This window comes from Pogona vitticeps, chromosome 2 (assembly GCF_051106095.1).
Source record: "Pogona vitticeps strain Pit_001003342236 chromosome 2, PviZW2.1, whole genome shotgun sequence".
Lineage (NCBI taxonomy): Eukaryota > Metazoa > Chordata > Lepidosauria > Squamata > Agamidae > Pogona > Pogona vitticeps.
Genome location: NC_135784.1, coordinates 272,765,218 through 272,785,751, shown reverse-complemented (window position 1 = coordinate 272,785,751; position 20,534 = coordinate 272,765,218). Strand labels below are relative to the sequence as shown.

The 20,534-nt window shown below is 38.7% G+C and overlaps 1 protein-coding gene across 3 annotated transcripts in view; it reads right to left on the bottom strand.

The window, feature by feature from the left end:
• The window catches only part of EDIL3 (EGF like and discoidin domains 3), a 314,619-nt gene that overhangs the window by 97,278 nt on the left and 196,807 nt on the right, over positions 1-20,534 (bottom strand). For all 3 annotated transcript variants that reach the window (XM_072992583.2, XM_072992584.2, XM_078386383.1), the window contains one exon: positions 15,151-15,264. In XM_072992583.2, coding sequence (XP_072848684.1) covers positions 15,151-15,264 — 114 coding nt within the window. The remainder of the gene's footprint in view (positions 1-15,150; positions 15,265-20,534) is intronic.

Sequence of the window (20,534 nt, the reverse complement as noted above, 5' to 3'; positions counted from 1 at the left end):
GGAGTGGAAAAAAAAACATCAAAAGAATGATGAATACTGGAAGAGATTTAAAAGTGGTAAAAGCTATTTTTGATACATATTTTTGTGAGGAGGAAGAAAAAGAGGAAAACTAGGATGAGTTTTCCTAAGTTAAATGTCAGCCGTCTGAAAGCATTAATGAGCTTCAGGTTTCTCTCACTGTTAAGCAAACATACTATGGCAAAACCAGTCATATTGCTTGGAAATGTCCAGTTGCATAGTAGATGAATTACCCAAGTACCACATGCCTAGGAAGGTTTTCATTTTCCTCTGTGAAAGTGGGGAGGGTGGGACACCAAAAACAGTCTGGATGTGAAGGGTAGGCCCTGAACTGTATAATGCTTTGGATATTTACCTCCAGCTTTAAAAATAAACCATGCTATTTGCTGTATCCATATCCTTGGTATTTTATCTTTTGCACTGCTCCTCTGAATGCCATTCAGTAATCAGTTAATGGCAGCAGAATTCCAATTATTGCATATCCTGGACACTATCAAGATCTAAAATGTAACAAACTATAGCTGTAAAAACAAAATTTTCCCATTTGTGCCTGTACCAAAAAGCATCCTAGAAATATCCTTTCATTATTCTGCTTTTATTCGTTCTCAGGGACCAAGCAGACATTTCACAGGAAATCTGTGATCATGTCCTTTCAAAACAAAACAAACAAAACTCAGGTTTTGATTGAGGCACTGCCTGGGGGAAAGGACTATGGGTATAGTTTAATATTGCAGAGTTTTTATCTAATGCCTCTATTTAGTAACTTACTGAGCCAAAGAAATTTATGAGTCAAAGAGAGCTATGTTTAAAGGCCACCCAAACTCAAGCAAATCTGTTCCAGCCAGCACATCCAATTAAATGAGAAATCATAGACTTTAACTCTTCAGTTCTGTTCAGGACTTTGGATTTCAGACAGCTTATGTGTCAATGCAGAGGTTTGTGTGAATTCCTGGCTTCCTATATTAAATCCATAAACCATTATATTCCAATAGAGTAGCAGAAAAACAGGTTTTAATTTTTTATCAGCAACTTCACAATTCTGTTCTGCAGGTTCCGTCAAATGAAATGGTGCTCTCCAAGCATCATAAACCAGTTAGAACAAAATACTTGGATTTAAAATATGATTCTCATGTTTAGGTTAATGAGAAAAACTGCCTTTTGTTTACATACTTTTGCTTAAGCTAACAGATGGTTACTTCATCTACCACCTGGACCTGGAAGATACCCACCTCACTGCAGCTCCTGCCACTAAAGGTGTATTTGGAGCATAAGTAGACCACAGACAACTGCATATGAGCTGCAGCTGCTCCCCCTGCCAGCTCTCCAACATCTCCCCAGAATTGTTTAAACAAAGGGGAAAATGGATGCTGAGAAAGTCCCCTTGTGTCCTATGTGAAGGGCAATTTTGCTATGTTCTTCACAGCTCTCTTGAGCTGCTTCTAACATAGAAAAGAACATTGTTGATTATTGTTTAGGTTGTTCATAGAATGACATCTGAGACATCATAAAAAGCAGGCAAAGGTTTGCACAATTCTTGTCTAAGCTAATTTATCTGTATAGGTGCAAATTTAGAAACAATCAGTATTATCTAAATTGAAACCCATTTTCACATACTGGCAAAAAGTGTAAAGGAGTGAGTTGTGTGCTTGCCTAAACTACTGTCCAGATACTCCCTGCTAATGAGCAACTTTAAAGTCCCTGATTCCTCCTCCTTTGTTCTAGAGTTTTTCTGGTAGATGATACTTTCAAACAGAAGACTATCCTCTGCACAGCAGAGTATATGGAGACCCTATGTGCACTTCAGACAATAGTACTCAGTGAATGGCATGAGATTGACACATATGCACTAAAAAGATAGTGAAAAAAACTCTTTAGAGCAGACTTCCCCAAACCTTCCAGAACTTGTGGACTACAACTCAACATCATAACTCTGCCATCATGACCAACAGCCATACTAATTATGGATGATAGAAGTTGTAGTCCAACACATCTGGTAAATGCCAGGTTGGGCAAGGCTGCTTTAGAGCAGCCATTCTTAACCTTCCATTGGTCTCAGCCAGAAACACAATATGAAAGAAATTTAGGCCAAATCAGAACTGTGCAAATCACATATCAAACCTTATAAGGTGGTACTGCATGTGAAAAATTGCTTCCAGTCTGTGGCCCTCTTCAAATATGCCATCCCACCCCCCACCCCCACCCCCAGGGAGGCATATGTCCATTATTGAGAATTACTGTTTTAGAGTACAGAGTTATGTTTTCAAGTTAGATCATGAAAATATAGACAAAATATATATCAGACATACTTCAGATTATACATATCCCTGGATGAATCACATTTCGATATTAATGAAAACTCTTATCCCTTGACTCTCAGCAGTTAGAAAAGTTATTATAAAGGGAGTTTCTGGGAGCAACAGAGAGCAACAGTGGGCAAAGAAAGGGATAACAAAGGATTTAGGGTGAGCTTGTTTGGGCTGCTACATCCATTCATGAACACCATCATCTTTCCAAAGCGATTTACAAACACTGCATTTGAGAAGCTGTGGAGATAATCTTTCATTCCACAAGATGGGCTTGGAATAAAATACTACTGGGAGCTAGTTATAGCAGCTTCATGGTGTCAGTTTTTTATCTGCCTTTCGCTCTGAGACACAACTATTTCTCCTCCCAAGATAATATAGTGTGAGATCTCAACAGATTGATTCATTCTGCTTTTGGGCACACTTGAATATATTATTGAAGGAAGGCAAACATTTTAAAAATATAGGAAAATTGCTGACAGGTCAAAACTAATGCCTAACATGGAAAAAAGAAATGTCAGCTATGGATGAATGGCAAAGAAGTATGCACCAGAAATTTCTGATATGTAGAATTATGGATTGCAGGAGATTGTGGGAAGGGATCATGTCCAACAAAGAATCACTCCAATATTGGCATCCCTTTGGAATAGACAGATGGACGTAACGTGAGGTTCTCTAAGCAGAGTTTAATTTATTGTTGGACATATTTGTTTTTGCAACCTCTGATGATTCTCAAATTATGCTTGATCTTCAATCTTTTTTCTTTTTAATGTTTGTTGGATAAGCTCTTTGCATGCAAGTTCATAGGGAGAAAACAGATGTTATCTTTCCTAATTAGAAGGTGATATTTCTCTTCCCAAGGATGGAATAAACATAACTTTGTAACTGTATAACTAGACTTCCTAGCAAAACTTGAGAGTAGTTCCTAATGACCAATCACAAAAAAACAAACAAACAAACAAACAAAAAACCCAGCAGGCTCATTTACCCCTTAGGAGCAACCCTCTTAATGTTGTGCTATCATCAGTTTCAGTTCTTATTCTCTACTTCTCGATTATACTAATGAAGTAATACATAAAGATAACATTATTATTTTTAAAGCTTAAGAACAGCATGTCAAAAGTTTTCTTCCCCCTTAGTATTAACATGTCCAAACATTTCATATATAATTTGAATCAAGCTTTTAATCAAGGAGGGGGAAAAAAGGTTTATTTGCTGCTAAAACTAATAGCCAAAATCCTGTTAAATGAATTATGCCTGCCTTAAGTGTGATGACATCACTGGTTGTAGGAGATTGCTGATAACTGAAAAGTTCCTGCTTTTATTTCAGGGCTGTGATCACTACCAATCCATTATGGCCAGTAACATTATCTAGAAGAGAGAGATTGTATATAATTATAAAGTTCCAGCTTTGGTCCAAGGGGGTTACCCAATTTGCACACAATGAGATTGACTGTGGGCAAGCTGCTGGTGACTCGGGGAAACCCCAAGACTGAAGCAGGAATTTTTAAAACTACAAACAATCTCCTTTGCAATCACAGGCACAATCTAACAGAATTCTGACCATTATAAGACAAAGGTCCCCTCTAGAGTGGGACCACCTGCAATTTAAAGCAGAAACTCATTGAAGATTCCCCCCCCCCAAAGTAAGCACATTCAGACAGGAGTCCAGTCCCCTCCAGTAATGGGAAAGGAGGCTAAAGGAACTCATAATGTGTCCTGAAAGAAACCATGTGTGCTGAAAGGCAACATTTGAATTGCCCTCTGTCACTGGAATTAGTTGAAAAACATTTCAAAGGAAAAAGGTCCATGGTCCTCCTGTTTGTTTACCTGAGGAATGGTTCAAAGCAGGTTTCAATATGTATGATACATTTCTGGGAAAGTTCCTTCCTGCCCAGAGGATATGGCAATCAGTACTAAAAGATTAATCCCCATTAAGAAGGCAATCCATTAGCCTGAGAGACACTTCAAAGGATTAGCTGCAATGATGGGTACTTGAGACATCTTTAACATCAGGCTTTGTTCTCTATAAAGAAGCCTGAGAAATACAGGACAGGGAGAATGCAGCCTCCTGAAACCAGGGAGTAGACTCCTTCTCTCTTGAATGGGTCTGTCAAGAGAAGAGGAGACTTCATATAGGAATAATACCCTGATGTTGGGAAAGTGTTAGGGCAAGAGAAGGGGAAGACGGAGGATGAGATGGTTGGACAGTGTCATCGAAGCTACCAACATGAATTTGACCAAATTCCAGGAGGCAGTGGAAGACAGGAGGGCCTGGCATGCCTGGGTCATGAAGAGTCAGACACGACTTAACAGCTAAACAACAACAAGATGAGCTAGTTTAGAGGGACTTTCTTATTTTGTTGTGAACCACCCTGAGTGGCCTTAGTAGCCAGATGGGGAAGTGTATCGATTGAATAAATAATAATTATTATTTGTAACTTCTTTGAAAAGATCTAAGATTGATCTTGCTGCTTGCTGTGACTTGATTTTATGCAGACAAGAATCTTTTGTGTAACCTGACCTTTTTGCTTGTAACCACTTAATCCTTTTTGATCTCCCCTTTTTCTTTTAAATAAAATCCATAAAGTGCTGCTCTGGCATTGGTTGGATTTCTGCGTACAGGGGAAATCTAGGTACTGATTCCTAGTGGACTGACCACCATTTGAGGTTTGAGGCAAGGAGAACATATGTGGGGATGGTGAAAATGAGTGCATGGATGTGTAACAATTCCTAAAAGGTACAACCGCAGGAAAGGGGATGCATCCTGATACCATAGCACTACAGAACTGAAGTGATGGTAGAATAATCAAAATGAAATGTATATTTAGTGCATTTAGGTTTAGATCATTGCTTATCTTGCCCTTGCAGATGAGGATAAGGAAGTGCAAATTTGTAGCCAAATCCTAGCTACAGTTACATAAGCTTTACATATTGTTCAGCTCCATATTTTGGGGAACAAGTCATATTTGGTATAGTTCTGTACCAAGGACTCAACCAAAAAAAAAAAAAAATCCAGAAAATTATAAAATCCAAATTCTAACTCACATATATGTCCTGGAAGTGTTTGTTTAAAATGTTTTAAAATTTGGCCTGATCTTGTACAGGGCTCACTGTGTTTTATATATGTGTAACCTAACGTAATGGGGCAGAATCAGAGCCCCTCACGGGCAAGGAGTTTCCACTGCTAATGACAGCTGGCAGACTTTTTGTGCGACAGTAGTACAGTTGCTACAACTGATTTTTTTTAAAAATGTATTTCTAGATTTTACCATATCTCTCCTTTCAGAAGCTCATGGCAAAGACTGCATGGTCACCTCTTCCTCACAATATACCTATGATATAGGTTAGGCTGAGGGACAGTGAGCTTCATGGCTGAGAAGATGATGTGTGCCTGGGTTTCCCCAACCCTGGTACAACACTCCAATGAATGCTCTGACCTTTAGAAATAGGAAAGCACATCTAGTGCTTAGTATAGTTGTAAGCACAATAATAGGTGCTCATTACAATCTGGTTAAGGTCTGAAAAGGCGAAATAGGTGCAAAACCAAGTATAGTACAGTACTGTATATTGAAAATAAAGATTGCCAGAAGGAGTTGTTGGTCGTCATTGTTGGGGCCCTCTCATCTGACCACACAACTTTCATTCATCTGATTAGCAAAATTCCACCAGAAGTCATCAGCAGTTCAGTATAAACAGATTCCAAATGGGAAGTACGTGAAAAACAAATCTGTTAGAGACATCTGTGGTTGTCTTCCCTTCCAAGTACCTCATTTTGTGCAGTGAGATGACTCTGGCTGTGCTTAGTACAGCATGATAATGGCACCGAACACAAACCCTGACAGTAGTATTATGGATGACCTCCGATACTGTGGTACTTAATACTGATTCATGCATAAACTTCCCAATGTGCGATTTAGCTCACAGCCATTCTGATTCTCTCTCCGCTGTGTTGTTTTGAGCACTTAGCATTGGGGGAAACAAAGAAAGTGCCAGCCTTATGAATGATCATTATCAACGGCTTGAGATGATCACGGCGGTACTTTGTTGACTTTGGTTTGCATTCACAACCAACCTAAACTGTCTGGACAATTATTGAACATTCATCGTGCACAGCTTAAAATTTCTTTTCTGCTGCGGAGTAGAGTAAGCATGCCTTTCAGAAAAGTACTGAATGACAGGAAAACTTATTCCTCCAGGCAGAAACAGAATGCTATTCAAGCTGCTTCATTACTGTGGTGCTATAAAATTATATGATTATGACTATAGGAACAATTTTAGGGGACTATCCATTTTACTGACAGCCATTTAAAACAGTTGGCAGCTACAGATTACTGGTCCCACTTTAATTCTGTACATACTCAGCCTCAGTTCAATATGGATCGCCACTCTGCTAATGAAAAAGCCCCTCTTCCTGCTCAAGGACTAGGCAAACCTGTAGAATCCAGCACAAATATATACTTGTACTTTTAAAGTAAATATTGCTCCCCATTTGAACTTAATCCTGAAATATCAAAAGCAAAGTTCAGGTTGGTCCAGAAATGATGGAGGAAGAGTTTTATTTTCTCATTGTTGGAACTGCTAAAACCTTGCACGCTGCCTTTAGTAGGTTTGGGCTGGGGTGACTATGCATCTAGACAGCACTAACAATGCTTTCCTTCTGTCTCTGATTTTGGAGTGAGCCCCACCTCTCTGCTAAGAGGTCTCCCCCCTTGTCTGTCAAGTTTGTTGATGCCTGTTGCTGAAAGTTGGTCAGCAATGTCAGCTAGTTTTCATGTAGTTCTGTTCTGTTGTATGCAATGAAACTTTTTATTCTTCCTCCTTCAAATATCTCAGAGTGAGTTATTGAGATTGTAAGTGCCAGTTGATGAGGAAAAGGGGTGTACTAATCTGGGAAAGCTATTGTGAATCCCTGCACTTCTGCTGCACAGCAAGAGGAATTTAACCAGAAATCAAAACATTGCTATACTCAAGACTCCTGCTTTACTATAAGTGTTGTTGGGGAGTATAAAAAAGCAGAAAAGCTAGAGAATATCTAGATATTTGAACAATTCCTCCCTCCCCTCTGCTTACTCAATTCTTCTTTTAGGGACTGGGAAACTCTTTCAAATGACATGGATGATTGCACAGGGGTTGTAGGTAAAAGAGAAAACAGGCAATATTTTCAATTTGTGGAGATTTCTGATGGATCTCACTCTATTCCATAAATCAAGGACATCTTCCATTCATAAAAGGGTAGTTTGGAAGGTAGCTTGGGATCCATTCTTGGCCCTTTCAAGCCAAAATTAAGATAAATTTGTATGAAGTTGACATAATTAAAACAATTATGTGGAGCACTAATAAAGTAAAAAGAAGGAGGAGGAGGTGAATCACTGTGGTACTGCCACAACCAATGGTAAGAACTTCAAGTCTAAGAATTTTTCTGTAAATTCAAATTTTCAAAAAGTGCCTTTCCTCAAATTTGCCATCTGAAAATACAATGGCAAATTTTTCAGGAGCATTATTGCTTAGCCCAGCAGCAGATTTTGGTTGCCTGCCGCCAGACATTTAACTTCCATTTTGTGTTCAAAGCACTCCCATCACACTGCTAGGCATTCGGACAGGGATCCCAATGAGATACGCATTGAAGTTTTCTGCCATGATATTACTGATTCTGCAGAAAATAGCTTAGTTCTTAGTACACTCAGTAGAAAGTATCTCATCTTACTGCACTGAAAATTATGTGGATGTCTGTGTTTCTATGTTTTAAATGCATATTTCAAATGTAATTTGATTCAAAAGTGCAATTATATTCATAATAACTTGGAAGAAAGTTGCTCTGTTTTTAATGCAGTTCACCCTATAATATAGATGTAAGTCCTTGCTTGTCTTGCCTTTCTATTTGAGGGTAAAGAACTGCAAAATTATTCTCTTTACCCTGTGAGAGGGTGAAATATTTTGTTGTATTCTCTGCAAGAACAGAAACTAGGAGGACTTTTTTTACACAAATAAAGCCAAATACTGTTATAATTCAAATAACTAATTGTGTATATGAGTCTCTCTCTGTGTGTGCATGTGCGCATATGCACACACACACAAACTTTCCCTTTTAAAGGAAATGGGTATCAGTACTGTGTAGACTGCAAAAATTAAGGACACTATAATGTGAAAAGAACGGTACTTTTTGTCTTGCTTTCCCCGCTCTTACTCTTGTGGGACTCAGGAATTCCTTCCTGAGGTTATCTCATCAAGTTGAGACAACTTGCACTCAGAGTGATTTTTTTTTTTTTTTACATTTTTACACTCTGAAAGTCTTCTTAAAGCTGTACCTTTAGGAGTCTCTGACAGATCACAGAAAGATGCCCTGCTTGGGTTTCCATTGATAAAGATGTTAAGGTGGTTCATGTCTCAAAAATATTCAGTTTGAATGGACACAGGCTATAATAAAGAGAAGCACTTATTTATATTATGCTCTCTTTATTGTTCAGTAAATATTACTGATCTCATCCTTCGCTTCTGTCAAAGAAATTGTATATGGACATATAGATATAACAACCACACTAATGTGTGTTATTCTATGTAGTTGGGTCGTTAGTCCCCTAGACCAGTGGTTACCAGCACCTGGGTAACCCAGGTGTTATTGGACTGCAACTCCCAGAAACCCTGGCCAGCACAGATAGTGGTATAGGCTTCTGGGAATTGCAATGCACAAACATCTGGGTTACCCAAGGTTGGGAACCACTGCTCTAGATGTTGCTGGATTGAAATGTCCACTAGAGATGGGCACAAACTGCCAGTTCAGTGTTTTGGTGCAATTAATTTTTCTGGCCAAAAAGCTGATCCACAGTTCGGCACCCCACCCTCTCCAGCAAGTGCCCACTCAGAGGCAGCACCTGGAGGAGGTGGGGCATGGAAGCCAGGGCACTCGTACCTTCAAGTGCGTGCCCATTGGAGGGGGAAGGACAATGCATCACAGATCAGCTGTGCAGCTGGATTGTGCGGATTGTGCCCATCTGTAATGTCCGCCATCCTACACCCTAAGTCTAATGTGGGCTAGGAGTCTAAGAACATGCTTATACAATTCCTACCAGGTACAGGGAACACTTTCTCCCTGTCTTGTCTCTCTAAAGTAGTTAAGAGTCATGTTATTTGAGTGTGATAGTTTTCTATATATGTTTTTAGCATATAACCACTGAAAATATCAGTCATAGTTTTACACAAGATGATTAACATCAAATTGTAAGATCCATTTGCAGACATATTTTTGATCATGCTGACAGTTGAAAGATTGTCTACTTTATTGTGGATCTAGACCACACAAATGAAGAATCAACTATAGCATATTTTACATAGCAGGAACAATAATGTATGATTTTTTTCTTCACCATGCTGTTTTACTGGAAAGAGAGTCTGTTTTCTTTCAAGTGGAAAGACAATGCCAATCATTACATGAAATATTTAGGAACAGGGTTTAAAACATGCTGGTTGCCTCAGTATAGGCTAACAATATCACACACATAGTACTCTGAAACAATAAAAAAGGTAACACTAATGATACATGCTAAAAATAAAGTACAACAACCTATGACATACAACTGCATGCAACCTGCTCTTATATAATTGCATTTTAGAAGCCATAAAGATTTTTTTAAATGCATATATTTGTTTTTAATGCATTTGGTAGGGTGTAATTCTGAAGTACGGTATAATTTGCCCCATGAATCCAATGTCTTACAAACTGCACACATTAATGTATAGGATCAAAGCCATTAGATTTTTTATTGAAATGAAAACATGAGTGATCAAAGGGGAGAAGGTTCAGAATTAATTTTTGGCAAGAAATAATGCAATGTTAAATTGTCACGCTTCACAGTGGAAAGTATCAGAGGTGAAAAAATTGTGTATTCAGTTCAGTTGAAGGCAAACTCAGCATCTGCGTATGGAGGAGTTCCAATCCATAAGGCTGAATTCAACTCTTTTTCCTTGTCTCCAACCAATGTGATGTACAGATATGTGGGGGGGGGCAAGGAAGGGAACACAGCATGGAATGGGAGATCACTGGGCACCTCCCAAATGCTCTGCAACATTTCTTCATGAATGAAAGCTTAACTAGTTTGAACTGACATCCCCAGTTAGCTTTTTCCAGATGAAGACATGAGGTAAAATGAATGTGTAGCACTGAAAAGGATTGTGGCTGCACTTTCTTCCTCCCAAGTGCTCTTATTCTCGTGGGTCACTCTGTTTAGCAATGCTACAGAGCTGCCATCAGCAGCATAGCCATTGCTTCAACCAGTGAAAGCACTTTAACAAAAATTAAGAAGAGCCGTCATTCATCTTGTATTTCTTGGAAGTATGGGCAATTCAACATGCCAATGAATGAATGATCACCTGAGACGAAGGACGTGTTTGTAAGACTAACATGCTGGTAGCTTGCATGGCCCCCCTCTTCTGTTGACCAATTAATTAACACTTTTCTTTGGTGGGCAAAGATGACCCTTCCCCTTCCTTCAATTGTTTTACTCTCTTTGTTTAGAGAACACCTTTTATGACACCAGAGGGAAAGGATGCTCCTTTGAGCCTCTCTTGTCCTTATGTTCACCATTTTCTCTTTTAGCCATGTGGTATAAAAGGACCCATTTTATTTTACTATTTCTAACCTTCTTTCTTCATTATTTCTATTAACCTCTGAAACCTCTATATGTTATTGAAGTCTTCTGCAACCAAACTCAGGTCTACAGCACCTTGTATTCTGAGGTGGTTTCACATCCAAGTACCAACCAGACCCAATCCTGCTTAGGTTCCAAGATCAAATGTGATCAGGATTGTGGTTATACATTCAGAATATATATATATATTTGATCAGCATAACAGTATTGTATATACCATAATGGAATATACACTGCTGTATGTTATGCAAAAGGCAGGTGAACTTAAAACAAGGAATGTTCACATACACAATTTATTTATGTCCCCTGAAAATGTTAGCAATTATTCTAACTTGCACCTAGCAAGTGTAGAATAATTGTTAAAGTTAGTGTAGTAATAATTAGTGTATTTCCTGTTCTTCTTTCCAGATTTTGCATTTCCTCACAACAGTGTTCATATGGGGTGAATGGTACTGGCCTGTAAGGATATTCTGCCTGGCCATGATGCCTAAATAGCTCAGTTCAAACTTCTGTTTAAAGTGATCTTTCTCATCCTTGCAGTCTACTGAGTCAGAGATAAAGAGAATGGAGAGAGAGAGAGAGAGAGAGAGAGAGAGAGAGAGAGAGAGAGAGAGAGAGAGAGAGAGAGAGAGAGAGAGAAAGAGAGAAAGAGAGAGAGAGATGGGAGGGGAGAGAAGAAAGTTAGGCTTCACTCAGTTTTACTCTGGCCCAATCAATCACTGATTTTGGCCCTGCTTACCATTGCTATGCAGTCCCAACAAGATCAATCACAATGAAGCGGAACCTTGCTCTACTGCCCAATAATATCTACTGTACATCATTAGTTGTCCTCAATCAGCTTCATATGGTGACTGATGGCATGCCAATTGGTTTCAGTCATGGCAAACAATCTTGTTCCCAGAGTCTGCTTGCCAGATGTTTCTAGGAAGCTCACCCAAAAAGGCATGAAGGCGACAGACCTCCTTTAGCTGTTGGGCCTTTGCTCCCATGCTAGTGTGTTTCCAGGAAGCCATTTTGTTGTAACCTCACAGATTCAGTTTTCAACCATTTTACTGAAGGCAATGCTCATGTCAATCCCATTTCTGAGTTCTAACATTCATTAGAGAACTATAAACAGAAACTAATTGTAGCAGAGTTCATAAATAAAATGCTAGCTCCTACTCACATAGCCACATTACAGTTGCATACTCAAGCATGCACAATTGAGGTTCCTTGCTTTCTTTCATGTATGTTTACCATGTTATAATGTCTAATTATATAGTTATCCATTGTAATTACAAAGCCTAATTGCATCACTGCACATATTTACAATAATTATGTAACTGAAAGCTGTCACACTAATTATGTAAATCCATGATTACTGATTACATCTACCTCTAACTAAATCAAGGTTTTCTCACAGTAGTCTCAGAATCCTTAAAATAATGACAGTGGGAGTTAGAAATAAATGCATAAACATTACATACATCCAATTCAATTGAGGACCAAATATAGATTTTTCTAGAAATGTTTGCTAGCTTAACCTTTGAAGTTAATCTTAAACATTTTAAATCCATGGATTTCTGAACTTTACAGCTTGATCATAGCTTACTCTGCATAAGGATTTTTTAACTGTTCACTAATTCCAACCAATGACTCTTCTCAAAATGTTACGTTTTGGACTACCATTCCCAAGCAGGCTAGAAGATTCTGGAAGCTGATATCCCAAAAAGTGACATTTCAAACCTGCTACTCTCAGCCATATTATGTCTCAAGAGTTTGGGCTATAACATATAAAGTACACAGCAATTACTTATATAACATCTAAATGTATTCCTTTTTCCCCTCCTAGTAACAGGGGTGTTTTTATCTGCTTGGTTGCTTGCTTTTTGGCACTTTTCTGTCCCTCCACAAGCAGGCAAAGAACTTAGATAGGCTTTTTCTCAGTGACTGCCTACCTAAGAGTTGAGATACTAGCATGTTTGTTTGTTTGTTTGTTTGTTTGTTTGCTTGCTTGCTTGCTTGCTTGCTTGCTTGCTTGCTTGCTTGCTTGCTTGCTTGATTTGTTCCCAGATTGATAAACTTATTAAGAATATTTATCTTGTTAGGTAAGGTTAAAACTAATGATGCATTTCCCAAAGCTCTTTACCAGTAGAAGTCTCACTATATTGTGATTCTTGACTGTGCCAATGCAAATGTTATACAGTCGTGCCCTGCTTAACTATTCCCTCGCTTAACGAGGAAATCGCTTTATGATGAGGTTTTTGCAATTGTAATTGCGATCGCAAAACGATGGTCTAAATGGGGGAATTTCACTTAGTGATGATCGGTTCCCTGCTTCGGGAACCGATTTTCGCTTTACGACAATCAAAAACAGCTGATTGTCGGGGTTCAAAATGGCCACCAGCTGAAAAAAATGGCCCCCCGCTGTGCTTAGGGATGGATTCCTCACTGCACAGGCATGGAAAATGGCCGCCCCATGAAGGATCTTCACTGGACTGTGAGTTTTCAGCCCACTGGAATGCATTAACTGGGTTTTAATGCATTTCAATTGGCTTTTTAATTTCATTTGATGATGTTTTCGCTCTACAGCAATTTCGCTGGAATGAATTAACATCGTCAAGTAAGGCGCCACTGTATTGGGCTATCATTATTTGGACTAAATATCAGAGACAAAGAAAAAGTGGGAATATTGTGAAGACAGAAAGGAGAAAAGGAGATACATATATGCTGCCTTCAAAACACTGGATAATGGTAGGGGATAAATTTACAAAAATGAATCAGATCACAACAGATCAAGTGAAATCAAATCACCCATGTCACAACTAAGAAGAGGGAAGAACAGTGTGACAACGAGAGTAGGCTGCTTCCTTTTGGACAAAATGGGCAAAGTCCTGTTGGTGTCACTTTACAACAGTGAAATCCAGATTGGGTGCCCAAAACTTTTAATTTAAACTGATGGAAAGTTTCCTATCCCCCTGCCTTGAGGTTCTGGGGCTCCCTAGAGCTCCTTTTTCTCCTGGGGAAGCCTTAAGGAGTATCCAGATGGTGAGAGCCTTTAATAGTAAAAACTGCTCCCTGATCACTGCTGGCAATTCTCATCTTGGCAGTAGTGACCTAGAGTGCCCCTGTGATCACTGAAATAAAGACATTAGAAAGGGGGGAAATTATGCAAATGAAACGGAGTAATTAAAAGTTGTTGTAAACTGTATGCATCTGTATGGAACAAACAAACTTTCTATTTAAATCAGAATTCAGGAAACCTGAGGTGGATGGCATAGTAAATTAAAAACAACACTATGAAATGAAATGCGTAAAACCCTCTATTCCAGATTCTATTGTTGCTCCCAGGTATAGTAAACACAGTGAAAAAGACTTTGGTAATTTGTCTCTTATGGACGTCCTATTGGCTCAATGTGTCTACATCACCTGGGACTAATAACTGTATTTAGTTTTCTGACCCTTCCTCTGGCTTAGCTAGAAAGAGTGATGGGCTCAAATTCATGTGGGTCCCTCCGGATGAAGTACACCGCATGGCATCACAGGTGCCATGTGGGTCCATCTCCCATCCCCCAGGCTGGCTGAGCCACTCATCTTTTGTCACCCACCACCAGGGTCCTTTGTCTCCAGCAGTGCCTCAATCCAGGCAGGAGCCCAGGCTGCCCAACCCTGCCTCCCCCGGCAGCCAACCACTCATTGGCTGCACAGGGAGAATCCACATCTCGCCTCCTTGTCAGAGTGGTAGGCTGCCAAAGAAAGCAGGGATGGGCAGCTCGGACTTCTGCCTGGATTGGAGTGCCACCAGAAACAAAGGATTATCTCTAGTTAGAAGATAAAATAAAGTTATGCAGATAGCAGCCTTGAATAAACCATTTATGTAAACTGGGCATTAATTAAAATTATGAACGGTGGATATGGCATTATCCCGGACAACTCAACTGTAATTTAAATAACTCCTCCTCCTTGTCATATGAAAAGTTGAACATCGTCATGGCTATTTTGGAAGCAGCAGTTCTGTTGTGTTGCTTTCAAGCCAGCCACCAAGTTTTCTTCACCTGTAATTGTTTTATTCTTCTTGGGATTCTTTTTCTATTGCATCATATTAATCCTCACCAGACCTGGCCCACAGGTTTTACAGCTGCTTTTCAATACAAGGGCTGAAATCCATAAGTCATATATAAATATAATATATAAATCATACTTACTGTATTGGCAGTTTCTTCCCATAAATTCCCCAGGACATTCACAGGAATAGTTGGCTATGAGATCTGTACAAATGCCACCATTCTTGCAGGGCTCCACTTCACATTCATTCACATCTGTGGGAAATGCCCAGCAACAACATGAGACCATTAGAGAGGGAGAGTTTTCATTTTCAGAATGGAATGTCACACACTTTATGCTCAGTATTATCAACAAATGTATATTTGATGAAGAATGCACTAAGGTTCAATCCCCTTAGCCTTCAAGCTTCAATTATGGGCCAGGCAATCAAAAACACAGTGCTGTATTTTCAAATCAGCACTTGCGTTAATGGGAAAGCAAAGCATATTTTCAGTTCCCTCCCACTGAAATCAATGTGACTTGAAAGAGCTTACTTTCCTAATGACAACATTGTGACAGAAGCCATAACTGGAGTAAGCAATCATCACTGACTGGTCCAGAAGCTCAGATGTGCACTATCGTATCACAGCCCTGTAATACTGCAGTAGGTACCCCGCTGTGAGTTTTGCCTAGCTGAAACAAGTTTATCTAGCTGAAACAAGATTCACTTTTTGTTGTTCTTCTGAAGTGAAACATATAACATTTTAAAGAGGAAATAACTGAAAACCTGCATTCAGTTTTGGGGCAGAATTAGTCTCTCCCACTCTACCATTGTGTCCTCCAGTTAACATTGACAGAAATTGATTCTTTGGACCACATGCAGTTCAGAAAAATATAGCTCTGGTTTCAGCAAGGTCAGTCAAGAAGATTTTCAATTCAGTCAACTTCAATGCTGATTTTTAGATGGTAGGAATGGATGCTCTCTGCCACCAGTGAATTTTAGCAGGCGATATGGAAAATTCTAGAAGTGGGATAGCACAATTCTTTCCACCCACTAGACAGACTTTAGAGATCCATAATCTTTGCTTATTCCACACTTATTCCACACTGAAACTGGAAGTTACAAAAGCTGGTCCTGAATATGAAAGTTTTGGTGCATTTCACACATTTTAGGACTTTTTCTGAAATAGGCACGTCATTTTTCCAGAGGAAAAAATGATATTTTGTGCAGAAAGTTCTATTTTGAGCAGAATCCTTTTTTATTTGATTTTTAAAATCCCAAACCCTGTATTAAACCCTTTATTTTGTGAAAACCACATTCTTTTTGTGAAAAGTACCCCCCCCCCCCCACTTTTGTATTTTGGTTAATACTGCTGCTGACAAAAAAACATGCTGGTTTGTTTTTTTTATGCTCATGCAGGAGAAAAATTTCTCAGTACCTGACCTTGTTCTCATCCAGATGCCTCAATGGTAAAGATTAGAAAATTTGGCAAGGATGAGAACATTTGCAATATTTGTTATATCCTTAGTGGACATAGTACATGGTACAACAATAACCTTCAAAGGTTACAGTTCTCAGGGGTGCCTGGAGAGCTGACATATAGAAATATTCCTAGAGGTGAAATTTATGTTCAGAAGGAACCCTAAGTCACCTAGACTAGATCTTGCCTGAAGGGTGTGAAGCCTGTATTGTTTGAAAACCAAAATTTTCTTAAATAGAGAGAGAGAGATTATATTTCTCCTCATTTCTAATTGCCATTACTATACAGTGGGATAGAAATATCAGTAATTCCATTAACTTTTTTCCTATGTAATTTCATACTTTAAAAGTATGCCTTCAGGGCATCAATTCCCATCATCTTCTTGAACCTTATTACAATAATAGACTGTTTATGTGTAACCAGCACTTTGACAAATGTTTTTTTAAATCATGTGGTAGAAAAGAAAAAGCAATGGCATTAAAGAGGATAAAATTGTTATCACTCTTGACTTGTTAAAGAAACAGCTCAAAATAGTAAAACTCCCTAATATTTATGAACAGATTAAGAATCTTTTCCAAGGCAATGTCATCTCATTTTGGTAATAGTCTTGGCAATTGCCTATGATAGTCAAAGAATATCTCTAGTAATATTTGCCATGTATTGATGGAATAAGGTCTAATGGAATCCATGCTGGTTGTGAAAGTACCTCTGATGCACAAAATTTCCCACCATGTTATCAGCCAAACCACTTCCAAATACTTTCAAAAATCCAATATAAAAAGGACGCTATCAGTTATTGTGCACTTTTGCTCTTCTGCAAGGGTAAAGCACTTGAATTTCAATTTAGGTTTATAGATTTAGCCCTAGCTTTGGTCTTGTAAATGTAGTTGACTATAGATTAGCAGAGACCCTCTGGAAGCTTGCAGTACAAGCATTTCAGGGTCACTAAAGTTGGGGATCAGTATTATTTGACTACTTAGTGCTTAGTATAACACTTTTTTTGTTTCATTGTTAAGTCATGTCCGACTCTTTGTGACCCCATGGACCAGAGCACACGAGGCCCTCCTGTCTTCCACTGCTTCCTGGAGTTGGGACAAATTCATGCTGTTAGCTTCAATGACACTGTCCAGTCATCTCATCCTCTGTTGTCCCCTTCTCCTCTTGTCTTCACACTTTCCTAACATCAGGGTCTTTTCCAGGGAGTCTTCTTTTCTCATGAGATGGCCAAAGTATTGAAGCCTCAGCTTCAAGATCTGTCCTTCTTTATGGTCCAGTTCTCACTTCCATACATCGCTACTGGAAAAAACATAGCTTTGACTATGTGGACCTTTGTCGGCAAGGTGATGTCTCTGCTTTTAAAGATGCTGTCCAGGTTTGTCATTGCTTTCCTCCCAAGAAGCAGGTGTCTTTTAATTTTGTGGCTGCTGTCACTATCTGAAGTGATCACGGAGCCAAAAAGGTAAAATCTGTCACTGCCTCCATATCTTCCCCTTCGAATTGCCAGGAGGTGATGGGGCCAGTGGCCATGATCTTAGTTGTTGTTTTTTTTATGTTGAGCTTCAGACCATTTTTTTTGCACTCTCCTCTTTTACCCTCATTAAGAGGTTCTTTAATTCCTCTTCACTTTCTGCTATCAGAGTGGTATCATCTGCATATCTGAGATTGCTGATATTTTACATTTGCAGCAAAATCAGCAGCCTCTCTAAAAATAATTGTTCTATTAACCTTGTTACAGGAGAACATTTTTGTCACTTCTAAAGACTACTAGAAAGCTTATTAAACTGGAAAGATGGAAGTTGGCTGATCTCTCTAATTTTCTTTAACACCCCCAGCATCGCTAATTAACAAATGCATTATGAAATTTGTGGTCCATCTATCAAATATTAAAGATAAATGAAGACAATTTTAAAGTAAGAAAGGCAGCAGTTTTGAAGTAGCATGTAACATGTTGTTGTAAGCCACTCAGAGTAGTGCCTTGACCACAAATGGGTGAGATACAAATTTATACAAACAAACAAACAAACAAATAATGAACCATTAGAAGTCAGCAGTGAATGAACCTTATAAATTCCACTGGTTCTCCCCCACCCCCACAAAGCTAACTATTTAATTTATGAGTTAACAATGCTAACTCAATGAATTAACCATTTTCAATTATAAATATTAATACTGATGAATTAATTTTCCGAGTTCTCATAGTTGCTGCTGTTGTTATTCACTATTACATTGCTTCTGACATAATTAAGGGCTCCAAATGGTCCTATCATTCATGATCCTGCTCTGATATTCCAAACTCAAGACTGTGTCAAGCTCTGCTATTATTCCCAGAGCTTTTTAATAATAACTGAACAATTCTTTCCTAGTGATGTTAAAATACATGCTCAATTCACTGGTTAGAGGATGCAACCCCCCCCAAGATCATTCAATTTGGTTACGAAAATTAGATTAATGGGCATTGTGATCGACCCCTTGAGTTTAATGTCCCAACTGGAACCATATCAAATAATAAAATGTAGCCTATTGAACATACACAGGAACTGCAGAGTTCTGTGAACAACACCTGTTCACTGATGAGCTTGCAGATTCACATCAAAGTTGGTCAACCAGCATCATATCTTTACCTGCTAAAATGCCCCCAGGAATGTAGGGCCTTTACACTTGCTAGATGCAACACCATTTCATTGGCAGTGCTGTGTGGGATTGCATACAGCAAGAGGTGTTTCTCTGAGCTAGGAGGGGTGAAGTCACTCTCTCACATGATTTTGTATTGTCCATTCTATATAGATCTGAGTGGAAAATATTTGCACCCTTTTTTTGAAGAAGAGAGGCAGTTCAGTTTGTGAAACACTGAAGCATAACTGACAGGAGAGTCGGTTACAGTGGAGAATATGGTGGATTTTTTTGAACTAGAAAGTGAGAACTTGCAGACGGAGACATAATGAATGTGTAGATTCAGTTAATTAACAGTATGTTGTAATTTTGTATATGTGATTTTTAGTGTATGCCTAGAAAGTTCTAAATGAATGACTGATTAATTCACTGGTTTTCCTGCACTTTATGCAGCTGCCTCCATGGCACATAGTATAGAGTAGTCCACTGCGACTAGATAGGCGGGATATAAATAAAATAAAATAAAATAAAAAAATAAATAAAATATAAATTGCGGGAAAATAAAACCTCCAGAATTATGCTGCTAGGTAACATCAAATGCAATCATAACCAGGTGTATGAATACTTATTTTCATGTAATCCAATACAGTTCCAGGTATGCAGCTCCTGGCAGAGATCTCATGATACAAAATAGGAATAAAGACATACTGGGCAGTGACATATCCTGCTGTTAAACTGTGGTCAGTACACCTTATCCTTTTCCATTTCAGGAATAATGGCTGAGCTCTTTTCCTCACCTTCAACCTGTCCCTTCAGTAGTATGCTGCCACCAGTACCTCTACCCAGGTCTCCAGGGTCCTAATCTTTCACTATACTACACTGGGCATCCATAATAAATTAATAGTTATATATTATTAATATGTATGTGAAATGATAACTTCCCTTTTTCCTCCTCTAATATCATGTTAACTTGAGAAATGTATTATGGTGCAGATGTTAAGGTTACGTATATGCTACATTCAAATGGAGAAATCAAGACATTTTTCAAGAATCGGATGGCCAAAAGGTGCATCTTCAAAAGGTTCTCTGAACCTGGAGAGACAAAAAGGAGCAATAAAGATTTCATCCTCTCTAAATATTTCCTTCCTTTCTTCTGGAGAAGAAAGGGAGAGATTGTGCTGATTGGATATAAAATGACTTTTTTATTTCTTTCAAAGGAAGAAAACAAACCACGAAAGAGAATGGAAAATAAACATATACTTTCTAAGAAACTGAGGGGAAAGGATAACAGAAAAATAAAACACACTCAAGGCTTGGATAATAGCTTTGGCTTGTTTGAATTCATAATCTGGAGCAAAACTGAAAATATTTACATAAATTGCACACTTTATGATAAGTGTGCTGTACTGAGTGATAAAAATATGAATTAGCATATAAACTGGCATTTGGTCCAT